This window comes from Vulpes vulpes, chromosome X (genome assembly GCF_048418805.1).
Source record: "Vulpes vulpes isolate BD-2025 chromosome X, VulVul3, whole genome shotgun sequence".
NCBI classification, from domain to species: Eukaryota; Metazoa; Chordata; class Mammalia; order Carnivora; family Canidae; genus Vulpes; species Vulpes vulpes.
In genome coordinates, this window is record NC_132796.1 from 6,772,631 (window position 1) to 6,789,810 (window position 17,180).

General features: G+C 51.2%; 1 protein-coding gene across 1 annotated transcript in view; it reads left to right on the forward strand.

The window, feature by feature from the left end:
• WWC3 (WWC family member 3) overlaps nucleotides 1-17,180 on the forward strand; it is a 119,920-nt gene that overhangs the window by 99,384 nt on the left and 3,356 nt on the right. The window contains exons 12-22 of the mRNA XM_026015289.2: nucleotides 1,516-1,636; nucleotides 2,409-2,483; nucleotides 3,285-3,371; nucleotides 4,420-4,612; nucleotides 5,678-5,842; nucleotides 6,196-6,347; nucleotides 6,850-7,015; nucleotides 10,379-10,543; nucleotides 13,356-13,448; nucleotides 15,168-15,395; nucleotides 16,015-16,142. Of these exons, the coding sequence (XP_025871074.2) occupies nucleotides 1,516-1,636; nucleotides 2,409-2,483; nucleotides 3,285-3,371; nucleotides 4,420-4,612; nucleotides 5,678-5,842; nucleotides 6,196-6,347; nucleotides 6,850-7,015; nucleotides 10,379-10,543; nucleotides 13,356-13,448; nucleotides 15,168-15,395; nucleotides 16,015-16,142 (1,573 nt within the window). The remainder of the gene's footprint in view (nucleotides 1-1,515; nucleotides 1,637-2,408; nucleotides 2,484-3,284; nucleotides 3,372-4,419; nucleotides 4,613-5,677; nucleotides 5,843-6,195; nucleotides 6,348-6,849; nucleotides 7,016-10,378; nucleotides 10,544-13,355; nucleotides 13,449-15,167; nucleotides 15,396-16,014; nucleotides 16,143-17,180) is intronic.

Consider the following 17,180-nt stretch of genomic DNA (forward strand, 5'->3'; position numbering starts at 1 on the left):
CTTAGGGTCACCGCTTGGTGTTATTTCCTTGAGGGAATGCAAGGCTGTGCCCAGGAGCTGTGCTGAGCAGCAGGGCCAGGGCCGGAGATGGGGAGCAGCTTTGTTTGCTAGAGATCCACGCAACGAACGGTTCCACCTGCAGTCCCCAGCTGGGGGGGGGGGGTGGTTGGGGCCTCCCTTGTGGCAGGAGTGACTAGAAGAGCTGGGCTTTGAGAGTCCCTGCCTCCGGCCACCCTAGACTGGAGCCAGCTTTGTTCCCTGACCCTCAGGGAGGAGCCTGTAGCTGCCCAGGCTTGGCATTGCAGACCTTTGGAAGGACAGCTTTTGTCTACAGTTGAGGTGGTTAAGACCGAAGACCACAGCCCTGTATGCTGTTTAGTGTGTTCGGATTAAACTGTTGTGTGTGAATAATGGTTTAGTTGAGCGAGCTGGTCATCGGTGGACTGGACATTTCCCTCAACATAGGGATGCAGAGATGCCCAGGTTTTCACGTTCAGAACTTAGATGGCTAAAGAGAAGTGCAAAGTGGCCAGAGGGACCTGTGCTGTTAACGGGAGGCATGGCGATGTCAGAGTGAGGCTCAGTTCGGGGCTCCGTGTTAAATTTCTGTATTCTAACCAAGCCTGCCGCTCTGGAAAGTGTTGAGACGCCTGTGTGCACCTTCACGCTTAGCACGGGAAGATTGTATGCCTGCATTTATTGGCTTTGTGGGAAGGAACTTGTGCGGGGAAGAGCAGAGACAGTTGATGAAATGCTGAAAGGAAGAATGTTGATGCTTATTTTCGGCTCTTGATCAGAAGGGATACAAGGCAAAAATAAGCTGCCTAGTAACAGTAGCTTGCTAACCCCTGGAAAGCAATTTTGGAAGCCAGTCTGGCCCCAGGGCTGCTGCGGAGGATACCACCATCATAGGAGCGTTTCCAAAGGCTGAGTCTGGGGTCAGCTGCTTCCTCTGACTTGAAAGTCACTGTGTCTTGTTAGGGTTTATTTGGATAATTAAAAAAAAATTTTTTTTTCTGATAAAATATATAGTATATGTTTAGTGTATGAAATACAGGAAATACCAAGCAGCATAGAGAAGGAAATGAAAAATGCCCCATGCCCCACTCGCATACATTTAGGTAACAGGCACTGTCCACATTCGGGGTAACATCTCTTCCCCGTCTTTCCTGTGTGATGGTGTCTTTCAAAGTGTGATACAAATGGGCATCCCCCCTTCATATTCTGTTCTGTGTGCTCATTAAGGAGGTGAAGAGAGATTTGTGACTGTTCAAAGAGCTTTTAAAGAAGTAGCCAGAAGTCTATTTCGTCAGTTTTTCAATATTCAAAAAGATTTTGAGTGCAACATATTCAAACATATGCATGCATATATGATGTATGCATATATAATGGCATGTCCCTGGAACACTTAGTAACTTGTATGTGGCCTAACTTAGAGTGTTCATTTCTTAGCATCATGGTCCCCGGCCTCCCGTGTTGTCACCTCCTGACCCCAGGTGTATCTCTTGTTTGTAGCAGTGACCCTTCGAGAAGACAGCGCCAAGAGGTTGGAGAGGAGAGCACGGCGAGTGTCTGCATGCCTGTCGGATTATTCGCTCGCGAGCGATAGTGGGGTATTTGAGCCTCCAACCAAAAGGTTAGATCTTACCCCTAAGCCCACTTCCCACAGTGTTACTGTTAAGCACAAAACGTATGCATCCTGGGACTTCTGCATATTGAAGGTTTGTGTGTGTCACCAAGGCTAGAATCTTTTCCCGGCTTCTCTCAACTCTGGTAGGTCAGACCTCAGCAACCCACGAAGAAAAGTCCTCTGGCTTCTGTGTGACGTCTGGAGGTTGGCCCTCCTCCTCTGGTTCGAGGATGACTTCCTCCAGGCAGGCCCTGGGCAGTTGAAGGCCTAAGCCCATGAGAGCTGGGGAAGGAGAGCCGGTGTACAAGAGAGACCTGCCTTTTTAGAAAGGGCATTCATTAGAAATGAGGTTCTCCCTCCTTCTCTTCTTTCCTAAACTAGAGGAATCTGTTTGTAACAATAAAACGCTTTTGGGATTCTGGACTTTATCTTGATTTGATATGTTTGATGTCATTGTTTCCTTCCAGGTGTCTGTCAGACATTTCACTTAGCACAGATGGTTTAAAAGTTAGTTTGGAACTTTGCCCTGAATAGCACATGTGATTTCGAAAAGTATCCCAAGTTATTTTCTCAAAAACAAGAGCACTTTGTAGGCAGGTGCCCACTGAGCTATGACAGGCCTGCTTTGTCCTTTTAGTCACATAAACGATTTATTTGTGTTGCAACTTAAGAAAAGCCCTTCTCGGTAAGAAGCGCCCCTAACACGAGAGAGCTTCTGCTAAAGCTGCAGTGACCGGTTCCCTGTGGAATAACCCCAGTGGCTTTCTGGTTTGTTCAGGAGTGAAGATACTGAAGAGTCTACACACGGAGACATTTGTGGTAATGAAGGGCCCCAGATCCACGTTGGATTTTTGTGAGTATAAGAGAGCCCTGCCCTGTTGTTACTAGAGATGACCTCTACATTGGGCCCACCCAGTGACTCACACTTCCAGGCCGGGAGAGATGCAGGGACCCCTGTGGTCTGGGTGCTGCTCTGGGCCTGGACACCCCCGGACCACTTCAGGGTCTCCTGTGAGGGGACACAGGTGGCAGGAAGGAGAGATGAGGATGAGCAGCTCCACTGCTGTCCTCCAACACTGAGCATCACAGCTCCCTAGGAGCTGTGACGTCATGGAGGTGGGGGGCACGGAAAGCCCTGGGCAGTTACCACACATTCCACCTGGAGTCGCCTGTGTCCACCACTGCACAGAGCAGGAGGCCGGTCCCCTCCTGCCCAGAGTGAGGAACCAGGTGGGCTGCCACACAAAGCTTTTTGGGTTCTGATCACAGTTTCAGTGAAAAGCAGTAACCAGTAGTGTCCAGACTGGCACGGCAGGATGCTTGTGTCCCCACGACTTTGTTTTGCTCACTTATCACTCCAGTCGAGGTGGCACCATTGCCATCTGGGACTGGCTCCTTCTTCGCTCTGGGGGCTGACCTATGCGCTGGAGGATGTCGAGCAGCATCCCTGGCGGCCGCTCAGTAGGCGCCAGTAACACCTGGCCTCCCGCCTGCGCCCAGTCCCGACAGCAGAAGTGCCTCCAGACGTGCGCGTGTCTGGGGGGAGGGTGCACGGGCACCCCCAGTGGAGGGCCACCACTGGGGGGTCGGCGGCGAGGATTCTTCCACCGTGGGGCACGTGCAGCGTGTGGACCGCCTCCTCCTCCTTCTCTAGGCTCGACAGTGCCAGCGAATGTCTTCTCGTGAACGTGCTCCAGCTGAAGAACTTTGCGGGGCTGGTCCTGAAGGAAGACTGCAAAGTGTAAGCTCGCTTGCTGGCAGCGTTTCCCTTCGGGGCCCCGGGGGGCACCCCCAGCCCACGACGGCAGCTCCTGGGCCGCCTGCCCAGCAGCTCGGGGACAGAAAAGATGGTTTTGGAACCCGACTTCCAAAGTTTATTCGTAATGAAATACCAGGGAATGTCTGAAATAGAAAGGATTATTACACGTTTTAAGAGAGAGCAGTTATTATTTGAGGCAGACGAAGTTCACACACCCGGGCTGCGTAGGTGCCGCAGTGACGCTAAGCAGCAGCACTCGGCTTGGACCCCGGGCTGCGGCGCCGGCTCTGCTCCTGCGCACCGGAGGGAAGGGCTCCTGGTGGGACCGGGCCGTGGTCGGAGCGAAGGAGGAGCACGTGTCGGTGCCCTGGGAGGCGCGACCCCTGCGAGCCCCGCAGCCCGGACAGCTGCCCGGGGGGTCCTGCTGAGCGGGCGGGCGCGGCGACGGGCCCTTCAAGGCCCAGCTGCTCCCCTTCGCGAGTCTTGGCGAACTCGGCTTCTAAAGCCCTGGGAGCAACCGCTCGTGAGTGGCTGAGGGCTCCGCCGGGGACTTTGCTCCCCCCCCCATGGTGTATTTTGCAGCGTTCACCGGTGTTTGAGCTTCTCGTTGGTCGCGGGGGGGCCGAGGGTGGATGGGGCAGGCACCCCAGGCTGGCGCGCACCGTCTTGGAGGTGAGGCAGGGGGAGCTTGAAGAGGGAGCCAAGGGGTCGTGGGGAGGTCAGTGCAGGTGGCTCCCCCAGGCTGCTGGAAGCGGGCCCTCTGGGCCCTCTGTTTGAGTCCTTCTGAAGTCCTAACGACTGACTTTTAAGCCTCTCTCTGTGAGTGCTCCCACCCCCCAGTCTCCAGGGGCATGTAAATTGTTTGGGCTTCCTCTTAGTTGAGAAAAGGACCTTTCTTTGGAACAAAAGACTTTAAAATTCTGCCCACGGACGTCCGAACAGGGAAACCCACGTGTATGTATGTGTGTGTGTGGTTCGTGTGTGTCATCGTGTCACCTCTCTGTCTTTTCCCCCTTCTTTCTGGTTCCAGTCACATCCGCGTTTATTTGCCGCCCATCGACTCTGGCACACCGAACACTTACTGCTCTAAGGCTCTGGAATTCCAGGCTCCCCTGGTGTTTAATGAAATGTTCCGAATCCCTGTGCATTCGAGCATGTTGACGTTGAAGTCGCTTCAGTTATATGTATGTTCTGTGAATCAGCAGCTGCAAGAAGAACTGCTGGTATGTCCCCCACCTACCCCCCCATTTCCTGTCCCTCCTTCCTTTCTTTGTGTTCCCCTCAGTCTTTGTCTCTCCCACCCCTTCTGGTCTTTCTTTGTTTTTCATTCTTGTCACTCCATCTTTTGTCCTTCTTTCATTCTTTGTTTTTGCCTTGTCTTTCTGCCTCTCTTCTCTCTCTCCCTCCCTTCCTTCTTTCCCCTCCTCCCTCCCTCTTCTCCCTTCTTCCCCCCCCCTTCCTTTTTCCTATGATAGGCTGCTTAGAAATTGTCATCATGTTAGGTGATCCCTGTAGCAGGGAATACAGAAGGGGATTTGTCTTGCCAGGCGTGTTATACTTTAAATATATTATCTCGACTAATACTTGTAAGACTTCTATATCTCCCCTGTTTTCAGGTGAGGGAACTAAGTAGGATTGAGAAATTGGGCAAATAAAAATGTAAGGTGGTCAATTAAATGCGAATTTCAAAAAAAATCTATGGATTCTTTTTAAATATAAGTATTAATAAATAATAATATATGTTCCATGCAATATTTGGGACATACTTATACTTCCATTCACTGGCTGCTCTGTATTTTATCTGGTACCTCTAGAACTAAGAGCATGAGCAGCTTGTGTTCAGTGCGCCCACCCATGCACTGTCCGGGGCCATGACTTGGCAGCCAGAATGGTCTTTTTGCACAGTTGGAGTTTTGTCCCTTGGTCTCCCCCCTCGGCAGCAGAATTCGATTGTGGAGTTCAGCAAACCCTAGAAATCTCAGAGCGAATCTGCAGTTTGTCACTTGGCAGACCCGAGCCTGCCCCCCTCCCACAGGTTGTCCATCTCTGCCCCTGTGCCCCTCCTGGCACTTTCCTGCTGGGCTGAACCAGCAGTCGCAGAGCTTCCCTCAGTAAGATCCTCTGCTACCACTTTCACTTTACTGTGGTCCTTTGAATAGCAGTGGCACATTCTCCCTGTCTGGTTAAGATTGGAGGGCGACCTGGTGTTCAACAAAGTTCCTGTTGGTCGTTAAGGTGGAATCATTCAGTGCCTGTTCTGCTTTTTTTTTTTTTTAACACTCGTGCAGGGCATTGCTCAGATCAACTTGGCCGACTATGACGGGTCCAGCGAAATGCAGCTGCGTTGGTACACGGTGCAGGTGTTCGGCAGCTGCGGGCCACCCAGAGCGAGGGAGAGTGAGCGGGCGGGGGGTGCCGCCGGGGACCCTGCACAGGCCGCCGCCGGGAAGACGGTACGTGCACAGCGCCACTGCCCTCCTGCCACCGACGCCTGCTGTCACTGGGGCTTCAGCTGTCCCGAGCGCCTCTGCACACTTGGTGTTGGGTGCAGCGGTGCCCAAGAGGCGGTTTCAAGGGGAGGCATGGAAGTGGGAGGTTTTGAGGTATGTGGGCATCACAACAGTGGTTTTAATGCAGACGAGCTAGTGATTGGCAGTGACACATTGATGGTTTTAAAATTTGAGCCCCTGGAGCTGCACGAAGTGGCCAGGCTACATCCTGCTGGCACGCAGTGTGAGCTTCTTGCCACTGGAGAGCAGCGGTGGGTGGCCAGACCCAGCTCAGGAGCACCCCTGTCCCCCTGCAGGATGCGGTGACGGCGCTGCTGGCCAGAACCACAGCCCAGCTGCAGGCCGTGGAGCGCGAGCTGGCCGAGGAGCGAGTGAAGCTGGAGTACACAGAGGACGAGATCCTGGAGATGGAGCGGAAGGAGGAGCTGGCTGAGGCCGTGTCTGAGAGGTAGGGCGAGGCCCTTCTGCACATCGGGGACACAGAGCGCACTTTCTGGGGCCGTCGCAGCCCAGTGCTGGGCAGCTGGAGTCCTGGCGGAGGACTTCAGTGCAAGTGGCTTTTCTCGCCCGCACCTCTGTGGAACATGCTGGGCACGCTCGGGGCCACCCAGAAGGCAGGATGCTCACGGAGAGTGTGTTTTATTATCGTGACACCAGAGTTCTGGCAAGGGGTTTTTACCAAAGTCAGCGGGGGTTACACAGAACATTCATGTACAGGATGAGGAGTGAAAGGAACCGTCCACAAAAGGAAAAACAGAAATGAAATCCTGGAGAGCTGTTAGCACCTGTTCCACTCCACACTAGTAAGATTCACTTAAGAATTCCTGATAAGGAACAGAAGACAGGGTGGGCAGGGGAAGCTGAGGAGGAAATGTTGGGGAAGAAGAGGTGAAGGGCCAGAAGACCACCTTGACACACATGTCGTGGGCTTCGGCAATGTCTGCCCGTAGGAGTTGGCAAGCCGACTCGGTTGACAGTGGCTGCAGCAGCTGCGCCCAGACCAGCCCCCCACACCCAGAGCCCTGCTGCGTTGGCGTTGACCCCCTCCATGGACATGCGTTTGCTGGCCAGGCAGATCCTTACAGCCTCGAGAAACTTCAGCCTCCACCTCTTAAGGTAAGTGGAACGGTCAGGGGACTTACGGGGGCCCCCAACGTTTTGCCGCACAACACTGGGCACTGCCCTGGAGGGGGGCGTGTGTGCCCATATTCCCTACGCGAACCACACGGGGATTGGTGGGGACACGGATGAGAAAAAACTGAAGCTGACAGGCTCAAGTGCAGGAGTAGGACAGTGTGGCTTAGTGCAGACACTCCCCGTGACCGTGGCCGTGGGCAAGGTGCGGTGCATGACAGACGGTGCTGTGGGGCCGGGGGCCATCGCCTCGGCGGTATTTCATGGCGAGCCCAGGGAAAGAAGTGAAGAAACCACTTAAAATGGGCACAGCAGGTGCCATAGAAATGTCTGTCAACTCTCAACGGAACAGAAAGGATAGCTGCAGCTTGAAGGTGTAGATGTATCCTCCGTGTCGTGCGGTGATGACCCACTCCCGTCTGTAGGGCCCCATTCAGCTCAGGGTGGTTCACTTGTCATCACCCGGACACTTGTAATCTCTTTTCTCCCTTTGTGACGGTGAGTACTACGAAGTGCCCCTTTGCTCCCTTCCATTCACCTGATCTTAGCTGTGCTCATGGCCGTACCCTCGGTGAGGAAATCAGTTACTTTTGCCATGACACATGCCTAAGGAAGCCCGTGAGGTCTGGAGACACTGAATCAATGCTCTATGGAACCTTTTGTCCCAAAACTGCTCAACTCTTTGAAAGGTGCACTCACCATGGCCCCTGCTGTCCCCCCACAGCACGGGTCCTGAGACAGGTGGCATCAGCTGCCCACGCTGCACACATGCAGCCCCTCTAGGGGAGCTGTTCTGTGGACCAGGCCGCCAGTCATGCTGTTGGCCAGCATTTTAAGACCTTTAAAAGCGTGGGCTCAAATGGGGGAGGGAACTGTGGGAGGCTGGATTGATGTGTGGTCGTCATCCCCACCCCCTGATTTTAATTTCAAAACACTTCTAATCTACAGACAAGTTGCTAGACTCATAGAACAATTACCCACATGCCAGCTGTTCATTCTTGGCCATGTTTGCATTCTCTCTCTGCATGGGCGGGGGTGAGGGGGGGTGGAGGGGTGCTAGGCATTGCAGATGCAACAGTGATGAAAGCGAATGGGAAATCTGGCCGTCTAGGGGGAGGCAGGTCACAGCGTCGCTCAGGGAAGTTCAGGAGTGCCTGAGAAGAGGGGCTGCTGGAGGATCAGGTGGTAGGGAAGTGGGGTTTGCGTTTTTAGAAAGATTTATTATTTTAGACGGGGTTTACATCTAGAGAGATAGATTTGCCCTTATATTTTAGAAAGATCGGGATTGTAAACTGATGCAACCTCCATGGATAACAGTAAGGAGGTTCCTCAAACACTTAAAGATAGAACTGCCATATGATCCAGCAGTCCCACTTCTGGATCTAGGTCCAAGAGAATTGACATCAGGGTCTCCAAGAGAGATTTGCACACCCATGTTCACAGCAGCACTATTCATGATCACCTAGAGGTAGAAGCAACCCAAGTGTTCCATCGTCAGATGAATGGATAAGGAAACTGCGGTCTATCCGTACAATGGAATATCACTGAGCCTTAAAAAAGGAAATTGCCTTATATACTACAGCATAGACAAACCTTAAAGACATTGTGCTAAGTGAAATCAGCCAGCCACAGAAGGGCGAATACTGGATGATTCCACGTACAGAAGGTCGCTAGAGTATCCAAATTCATATGGACAGGAAGTACAGAGGTGGTCTCCAGGGGCTAGGGGGCGGGAGGATGGGGAGTTGTGTAATGTGGACAGAGTCACTTTGGGAAGATGATAAAAGTTCTAGAGCTCTGTTTCACAACAACGTGAATATATTTAACACTACTGAACTCTACACTGAAAAAAATGGTTAATGTAAGTTTTTTTTTTTTTTTTAACAACAAAAAAAAACAAAAGGTCATGGAAGCCTCACCGAGAAGGCAGTTTTTGAGCAAAGGCCTTAAGGCAGGAGTGTCAGGAGCCATGTGCGGGGCTGGGAAAGAACATTCTGGTATAGGGAGCTGCAAGTGCAGGCCCCCGGGTGGGGTTGTGGGGGCTGATGAGAGAACAGCGGTGGGACCAGCATAGGGCAAGGGGTTCGTCAGAGCCAAGGACAGAGGGAAGAGAAAGGACCAGATCATATAGGGCTCACTCCAGACTCTCCCTTTTCTCTGAGAGGACTGAGAAAGTGGTGGGTGGTTTTGAGGTCTGGTTGACATGATCTGACTTAAAGTTTTCATTGATTCCTCCCTCCGTCCCTTAGCATGCAAGTGTTGGTGGGGTGGGGAGGGGGGAAGAGAATCCCAAGCAGATTCCGTGCTGAGTGCAGAGTCTGACACAGGGTTTGATCTCACAACCCTGAGATCATGACCTGAGCTGAAGTCAAGGGTTGGACTCTTAACCGACTGAGTCACCCAAGTGCCCCATGATTTTTCTTTTTCTCAAAAAAGTTTTTGACATGAAATATGCAGAGTGAACAGTTCAGAGGCATTTAGCATATTCACAATGTGGGCAACCACCACTCTATCTAGTTCCAAAACATCTCCATCGCCTCCCAAATAAAGCCTTGTACCTATTGAGACTGTCACTCCCCAACCCCGCTCCCCCAGCCCCTGGCAACCAGCCATCTGCTTTCTGCCTAGGGGGTTGCCCGTTCTGGAAACTTCACTCTGTTTCACGGCTGAGTAGTATTCCCTTGATTGGCCTGCCGCCCTTTGTATCCATCTATCCATCCATCCGTCTGTCTGTCCATGCATGGACATTTGGGCTGCTTTTACCATTTGGGCTACGTGAATAATATGTTGTGAATGTTTACGTGGAAGTATTTGTTTGAATACCTGTTTTCATTGTTCTGGAGTGAATGTCTAGGAATGGGATTGCTCGGTCTAACTTCAGCTTTACCAGGATCTCCCTGGTTGCTGAGTTGAGAGATTAAAGGGGGGAAGGAGGTGTGGAATTGGGGAGACCAGTCAGAAGCCTACTGTACCAATTGGGCATGAGATGATGGTCACCCAAATGGAAGGTTGGTGACAAGTGGTCAAAACATGCTTCTTCATAAACCCGGAACCAGTAGGATTTGATCTCGAACTGGATATGGTATCTATGAAAGAGAGTAGAATCCAGGGTGACGTGAAGGTTTTGTTTTGTTTTGTTTTGTTTTAGCACGAACAACTGGGAAGTAAGAGATTCTTATAGGAGGAGATGCATGTGTGTTGGGAGGAGGAGTATCAAAACTTGTTTTGGGCATAAGGGTGAAATCCCAGCTAGAACTCCAAGGGAGAAGAAGGTTAGGATGGCTCATGTGAAGCTTATTGCTCATATTCTAGAACAAACCATGGTAATAATGAACTACTCTCTAGGTTGATAAAGAAACCAACACTGAAGATGTCTTTCCAGAAGAAGTAGCGAGTCTTCCGAAGGAGAGGCCCAGCCGCAGGGCCCGCGGGTCACCTTTCGTCCGGAGTAGCACGATTGTCCGTTCACAGACCTTCTCTCCTGGAGCACGAAGCCAGTATGTTTGCAGAGTAAGTTGAAATTCCTTTGCCACTTGTCTGGAGCATTTTCTTTTTTTTCCTCCCCACTTTGTCCTGTTTTATTTTTACCGTTCACGCTAGAAGACCTTTGTGTTCTCACAAGTAGTGATAATGAGCACCACACGTGTGGATATGCAGTCAGGTTTGTGGCTCCGACTCCTCCGCACCCACACATATCTAACTCTGGATCTCTTCAAGATTCTAATACATCTCTCCCTAGATTTTCAGTGTGTATGTGCCCCAACTCACGGTCAGCAAGCAGGGCGGGTCGTTTCCACATCAGTCTGAGGGCTAACAAATTGGAACAGGGAGTATCTATCCTCAATTGAGTTGAGATTGGGAAGTCAGCCCACTGAGTGGTTGGAAGTCTTGCAGTGTAGCTGTAGCAGGGTCCCAGGGCGATGGCAGCCTTGAAGGCTCGGGGCACTGAGGCAGGGTTCTGACTGCCCCCCCCACGTAAATTATCACCCCGAGGGTGAAGGCAGGAGACACCGGTGGTTCTCAGCCTTGGCCGCACTGCACAATGGAGTCAAGTCGGCACGGTGGGGGGTGGAGGGGTGAGGGCTTCACAAAATGCTGGTGCCCAGGTTCCACCCCCAAGATTTGTCATTGGTCATGGTGGAGCCTGGACATCAGAGCATATGGAAGCATCCAGATGATTCTGATGTTGAGAACCCCGAGAGAGGTAGAGACGGAGACCCAATCCTCTGGGTCCTTGAGGGTAGGACAGCATGTCGGAGGTTGGCTGGCTGTGGTGGTGTGACAGGGACAACACAGATTAGGAAGGAGAAGGGAATTTGGAGGATGAATGGTCACGGCACAGTGGCCTGATGGGGCTGTTTGGATGGAGGAGACCTTTGACCCTTCCCACCTCTGAACTGGGCTTATTGAAGTAAAGCACCTTCTGCTGAAGGGGATGACCAAAGAGCTGGCTCTGTTTGGGCAAAGCCGAAGTTCAGTCATTGGAGAGAAACGGCGTGAGACCTGTGCAGGAGACATCGGGAGAATGGTTCAGGGGTCCCCGAGCCCATGCTCAGGTTCAGTGACTTGCTAGGACCCACGGAACTCAGCAAAGCCACTATATTCACAGTTGCGGTTTATTACAGTGAAAGGACACAGATCAGGGTCAGCAGAGGGAGGAGGCACGCAGGGCAGCATTCAGGAGAGACCTGGCACAAGCTGCCGGTTCTCTCCCTGTGGAGTTGTGCGGATGGCTCTTGTCACTTGTCACTGCTGGGAGAGGCTGCGTGCACGGAGGGTTGCCAACCGGGTGTTCTGTGGGAGGTTGGTCGCAGTGGCAGAGCTGATTGCCTGCGTGGCTGACTTTAGTCTCCAGCCCCTCCAGAAGTCTAGGTGACGGCCTAAGGCCCCCACTAGGAATCACATTGTTAGCAGAGAATGTGCCGCCTGGCCCAAGATCCCCAGGTAAACAGAGACACTTAGGCAGGACATTCCAGGGGTTTACAGGGCACTTCCTAGCAGCTGGGCAAGGACCAAACCTTCTTTGGAGCAGAGCTAACCCTTCACCCTACAGAGGGCGGGGGGGGGGGTGGGGGCAGTGAACAGCAGGATGCTGGGGCCTGGTGGCCCAAGCTGCCCCTGTGCCACTTGCAACACCTGCTGCGCTTCTTCCCACAGAAGCAAGATGTCCAGTCATAGCTACCCTGGGTCACACGGGGTCAGGCTCGGCCACTCTGCCCCATCAGGCTCCAGCCCAATGGGGGCTTATGCTTAACCAGATGCTTAGAGGTACTAGATTGAAGGCGTCCCTCACGGCCCTTCCTTAGGCTGTGGCCAAACCACTGCAGAGTGGACTCAGGTCTGCTCGGTGAGAAGGGTGTGGTGAAGGAGGAAATCCTTTCCTTCCCCAAAGAAAGGTTTCCAGCTCCTGTGCCGTGTTCTGTGCCCTGCATAAGAGCACGCATTTACAGATGATGCTTTTAGAGGCTTCTTTGTTCTTATCTGTCTGTAACAATCGAGTGCGGGACATACACACTGCCGTGCCACGGCATTTCCTGGGCATTTGGGGTTAACTGACATGGAAAAGGAGGCCATGAAGGCAAGGAAGGACTTTGGCTTTCACACAGATCAACTTTGATCCTGAAGCAAGAACCCGCCATGAAATGTCTCTGCTCCCATAAAGAAGGTGCTGCTACTTTTTTTTTTTTAAAGATTTATTTATTTATTCATGAGAGATAGAGAGAGAGAGAGAGAGAGAGAGGCAGAGGGAGAAGCAGGCTCCATGCAGGGAACCTGGCGTATTTTTCATTTTAAAAGCAGACCCTTTCCCTTGACTGGCAGAGGGTATGTAAGTGGTGGTGTCTCATCCTACTACCAGGAACAAGTCTCTTTATGGAAAGCCGTTTTTTTCCCAGGTCTTGGCAAAGCCAGAAATAGAGCAAATGACAATGAGCGAGAGCAGGCGAGAGGCGCTGAGGTCAGTGCTGGCTTTGTGAGCGCTGCACGCGACGAGTCCCAGTCGGTGTTAGTAGGGCGGGAATTTGTTGACTCTGTCCCCCTGGAAACTTCACACGGTTTGGGTGGTGTGTAACATGGAGGAAGGTAGGGGGTTGGTTTGCTTATTTGATTTGTTCTTATTGGTCTTTAATTTTACTTGACACTTGCATCAGTTTTGTCTTCACAGAGACCAGAAGACTTGGTAAAAGTACCAGCCGTCATCAGTGGGTTCGGGTACCTGTGAAGGAAAATGAAATAATGCAGTTCAGATACATGGAGAGAATGAATATTGAATTTCTGAGAAAGTGTTTCTGAACATTATTATTATTTTTTTTTTTTGGCACAGCTTTATCGTAGTGACAGTGACAGTTCAACGCTGCCCCGAAAGTCCCCCTTTGTCCGAAACACCTTGGAAAGACGGACCCTTCGCTATAAGCAGGTACGTGCCATGTCAACTAATGTGGAGTGTACTCACCCGGGAGTCATTTTTACAGAACTTAAAAGGCAATATTTTAGGTAACAGTAATTAAAAGATAACATTTTTTTTTTAAAAAAAGGTAATGTATTTCCTTTTTAACTTAGGTATAAGTTTTAGGAGCTATATGATATCAGAATATTACCAATATTTCTTAATTTCCTAGGATAACATCATGATCTAAAATAATTCATGATATTCACGTTTTTAAATATGATAATATAGAATCAACCAATCTGTACGAAAGATTTTTTTTTCTTTTTTGACAAGAGAGTATGTATAGTTGAGAAAATCTGCCTTTTTCGGCATCGAGCATTCTACATAGGCCTGTTCTGCTTTAATTTACTTTACCCACCATGTTTTTTTCTCCATATCACATCAGTTTACAGAGTTTTGTTGCTTTCTATTCTAAGCGGGTAGTTCCTTGTCTTTTTCAGGATAAGACTGTATTAAAGAAATAATAATAAAACCCAGATTTCCTTGCGGTGGCTGTACTTAGAGCAGCTGCCAACTGGTAACAAGAAGAAAAGACCCAATTCAGCTATAAAAGTGTTTCTCAGCAGCCACGCTGTTGACATTTCGCACTGGGGCCTGGTCCTGGGGACTGGCCTGGGCGCTGGAGGGCACAGAGCTGCATCCCTAGTTGCCAGTAGGTGGCCTCCCACCCCCACCCCGACTTGTGACAACCTGAAATGTCTCCAGACACTGTCCAGTGGCCCCTGGAGGGCTAAGTCATCCCTGGTTGAGAACCACTGAGCTCTACCATGAATTGAGTAGTTTTAAATGAACTTGTGTTTATGAAATCCTCTCCTATATTTGCATTCACATTCCATATGTGTGCAGAATAGTGTTATGTGCGTGTAAGAAGCCTGCGGTTATTCAGCCCACCAAACGGCGCTGCTGGGTGTTACAGTAATTGCCGTTCCTACCGGCGTTTCCCATCCAATGGGAAGTACTGTTCTCAGCGCCACACACAAAAATTCTCCTCTCATCTTAGGACTTCTCTCGAACGTGGCAGGTTTGCTTACTTGAGGCTTATACGGGGAGGAAAGGTTTTGACAGCTTGCGTGTGTGGGTGTATAATCTTTTAAACAAAAAGCATTCCTATGGTTTATGACATGCTTTTCCCCCTTTATACGGTGGATCATTTAAGATTTTCCAATATATTTTTTTCTGCTTTTTACAGTGGCTGTGTTTTATGCTGGCCTTGTAACTGACCTAATCCATTTTCTCTTGTTATATGTTTAGGTTTTCTGTGTCATAAACTTTAACTGGATCACTTTTGCATGTCATGAGTTGTGCCTTTCAAAAGCAAGTCAAAGTGAAATTTCAGAACCAAAGAAGTGCACGTTTTGTGCCTTGACGTGTACTGTCAAGTAGGCCTTCAGAAAGGTGATGCCCATTTTTGACCCCACCAGCTCCATATGAGAGGGTCTGTTTCTCCACGCTTTTGCAGATGCGTAGGTCACCATTAAAGCAGACAACTTGGTGTTGAGCTGGAGATTCAAATTAATCTGGCCCCAATCAGTGTTCCCGTCGGCCATGCGCAGGGAACCGCCCCTCGGGGAGCTCTGATCCCCGGTCCCCTTTCTCGGTGGACAAGCGGGCCTGGGGGTCCGGGCCGCTGGCCGCGTGGTGCCCAGTAACAGCTTAGCACGTGCTCACAGCCGCCGTGTCCCGCAGCCCTGCAGGTCGTCCCTGGCCGAGCTCATGGCCCGCACCTCCCTGGACCTGGAGCTGGACCTCCAGGCCTCGAGGACGCGGCAGAGGCAGCTGAACGAGGAGATCTGCGCCCTGCGGGAGCTGAGGCAGCGGTTGGAAGACGCGCAGCTCCGAGGCCAGACCGACCTCCCGCACTGGGTGCTGCGGGACGAGCGGTTCCGGAGCCTGCTGAAGGAGGCAGAGAGGCAGGTGAGAGGCCGCAGCCCTGCGCCCAGGGGCCCGCCTGGCCCTGACAAGGACGCTGCATGTCGGCGCCGCACGGGCCGGGCTGCAGGAGCTGGCTGTCTCCCTCCGTGGGCCCCGCGGCTGGTGCTCCTGGGCACACGGACACCTGCCTTCTGCGGCTGCCTCAGGTGGCACGGGGTGGGGAGGAGGGTGCTACCGGTGGGCATCACCACTCTCTGCTTCGTGGCGGAATATTCTGGGCCTGCCGTCTGCAAGGCATGATCCCAAGGATCCCAGTAGCTCCTGGGAGGATTCCCTGTGGTGGGGCTGTGTGAGGACGAGGCAGGCCTTTCTCCCCTCCAGGACCCCAGAGCTGGGAGTGGCTTTCCTCATTCTTCCTTAAAACCAGAAGTAAAAGGGGCACCTGTGTGGCTCAGTGGTTGAGTGTCTGCCTTTGGCTCGGGTCATGATCCCGGGATTGAGTCCCACCCATGTCAGGCTCCCTGCAGGGAGCCTGCTTCTCCCTCTGCCTGTGTCTGCCTCTTTCTGTGTCTCTCAAATGAATACATCTTTAAAACAGAAACAAACAAACAAAAAAAACTAGAAGTAAAAGGGCCCTGTTCCTCCAATGTTGCCGTTCCAGACAAGACAGACCAAACTTGACTTCCATCAGGAACAGGCAGCTGAGAAGATGCTGAAGAAGGCCTCCAGAGGGGTGTGCGAGCTGCGCGGACGGAGCCACAAAGAGCCCATCCAAGTGCAGACCTTCAGGTAGAGAAGGCCGCGGGCCCCGCCTCTTTGCTGGCTTTATACTGTCGTACCTTCGTCATCATAAAAAATAGAGAGCATTAAAAAACAACCCACGGGCAGTTAAGGATAAAACCAGAATCCCCACTGCTGTTAGTATTTTGATGTTTTCTTTTCCTGATCCTTTTTGGTTAGGCACTGGGTTTTTTTATGTTGCTTGTCATCATGATGTGGGTTCGAGTTTGCATTTAGCTTTTTTTTTTTTTTCTAATGACTATATCCTGTGTTGCCACATAATCTCTCTTTTGGCTGTAATGTTTCATCTAAGATATAATTTGCCTATTTTCTAAACCTCTTTCCAAATATTTGCTGTTGGGAACACACACAGTGGCTTACGTATATGTACACACGTGGCACCTTTGCCTTTTTACTTTTTATTGAGGCATAATACACATGCAGGGAGGCATGCGTTCTGTCGGTATGAAGTAGTTCGGTGAGTCGTCACAACTCTGCGTGGCCAGACTCAAGCCCTCTGGGCACCCTGTCCCTAATTTCCCACACCAGAATAACGACCGTCTTGAATTTGAATAGTACACGTTAGTTTTCCCTGTTTTTGTTTTTCATATGAGGAGAGTTACAGTTACATCCATATTCTTTTGTGTCTGGATTTTTAAAAAATAGGCAAAATTCACATAGCATGAAAGTTACCATTTTAAGTGAGCAGTTCTGTGGAACTTAGCGCAGTTGTGGTGTCGTGCAGCCACCCCCTCCGTCCAGTTCCAAAACCTTTCCTTCACCCCAGAAGGCAGCCCTGTCCCGGTAAAGCAGCCCCTCCCCGCTTCCCCCTCCCCACAGCCCCCTGCACCCCCCAGGCTGCTTTCGCTCTCTCTGGCTTTGCCACTTCTGGACGTTCCGTGTAAGTGGACTCATACACTCTGTGATCTTTCGTGCTTGGCTGCTCTTAGGATAATGAGTTCGAAGTGCATCTGTGTTGTAGCGTGCGTTAGAACCTCATTCCTTTTTATGGCTCAACAATTAGCCTTAATTTTTTTATACCCTGGA